Genomic DNA, 1,336 nt, shown 5'->3' with positions numbered 1-1,336 from the left:
GGGGGGGTTCTTCTTTCTTTTTTCCCCTTTCTCTCGCCCACCGCCGTCCCCCCCGGAGAGCTGGAAGAGCCCGGGGACCTAGAGGAGCTCGAGGCGTTAGAGGAGGAGGAGGAGGAGGAGGAAGACGAAGCCATGGGGAGCGGGGCCAGCGCCGAGGACAAGGAGATGGCCAAGAGGTCCAAGGAGCTGGAGAAGAAGCTCCAGGAGGACGCGGATAAGGAGGCCAAGACGGTCAAGTTGCTCTTGCTCGGTGAGGGCTGGAGGTGGAGGAAGAGGAGGGGTGTCCTCCAGGGAGGGTGAGGGAGATGTCCCCCCCTGTCCCCACAGGGGGTTGGGGACCTCGTGGGTGATGGTGGGGACGGGCAGGGGGCAAAAGGAAGCGGGGAGATGGGGATGAGGTCGGGATGGGGACAGGGATGGGGACAGGGACCATGATGGGGACAGGAATGATGACGGGGACAGGGATGGCGACAGGGATGATGATGGGGACAAGGATGATGAAGGGGACAGGGATGATGATGGGGACAAGGACAATGATGAGGACAGAAATGATGATGGGGACAGGGATGGGGACAGGGACATGATGGGGACAGGAACGATGATGGTGGGGATGGGGATGATGATGGGGACAGGGACAATGATGAGGACAGGAACAATGATGGGGACAGGATGATGAAGGGGACAAGGACAATGATGAGGACAGGAATGATGATGGGGACAGGGACCATGATGGGGACGTTGATGAGGTCAGGAATGATGATGAGGACAGGGATGATGATGGGGACAGGGACCATGATGGGAACGTTGATGAGGTCAGGAATGATGATGGGGACAGGGATGATGACAGGGACAGGGATGGGGACAGGAACGATGATGAGGACAGGAACGATGATGGGGACAGGGACAATGATGAAGACAGGAACGATGATGAGGACAGGAATGATGATGAAGACAGGAACGATGATGGGGACAAGGACAATGATGAGGACAGGAACGATGATGGGGACAGGGATGATGATGGGGACAAGGACAATGACAAGGACAGGGAGCCCCCAGTCCCACCAGCTCCTCCCAGCTCTCCCTTTCTTCACCCCAAGGAGAGCCCCTTCCCCACAGCTCGTTAACCCTCGTTAGCAAACGAGTTGCCGCTGGCGACTTGAGGTTGACCCAACCAACCGGGTGTCGGGGCTGTCCCCGGGAAGAGCCAGCGCTGGCATCGGCTCTTGGTGGCCACCAGACGGGTGGCAGGGACCAAGGGGACAACATGGGGACAGAGAAGGGGCCAAGGGGACAACACGGGGACAAAGAAGGGACCAGGACACTGGGGGCCAGGTTG

The 1,336-nt window shown here is 59.0% G+C and overlaps 1 protein-coding gene across 1 annotated transcript in view; it reads left to right on the top strand.

Moving 5' to 3' along the window:
* Window positions 1-132: 132 nt before the first annotated feature.
* LOC106895409 (guanine nucleotide-binding protein G(t) subunit alpha-2-like) overlaps window positions 133-1,336 on the top strand; it is a 7,108-nt gene continuing 5,904 nt past the window's right edge. The window contains exons 1-2 of the mRNA XM_014954824.1: window positions 133-250; window positions 679-1,055. Of these exons, the coding sequence (XP_014810310.1) occupies window positions 133-250; window positions 679-1,055 (495 nt within the window). The remainder of the gene's footprint in view (window positions 251-678; window positions 1,056-1,336) is intronic.

The sequence above is a fragment of the Calidris pugnax genome, unplaced genomic scaffold (genome assembly GCF_001431845.1).
Source record: "Calidris pugnax isolate Ruff unplaced genomic scaffold, ASM143184v1 scaffold263, whole genome shotgun sequence".
NCBI lineage: Eukaryota > Metazoa > Chordata > Aves > Charadriiformes > Scolopacidae > Calidris > Calidris pugnax.
Note: the sequence above shows the minus strand (reverse complement) of the source record. Positions and strands in the feature narration are given on the sequence as shown.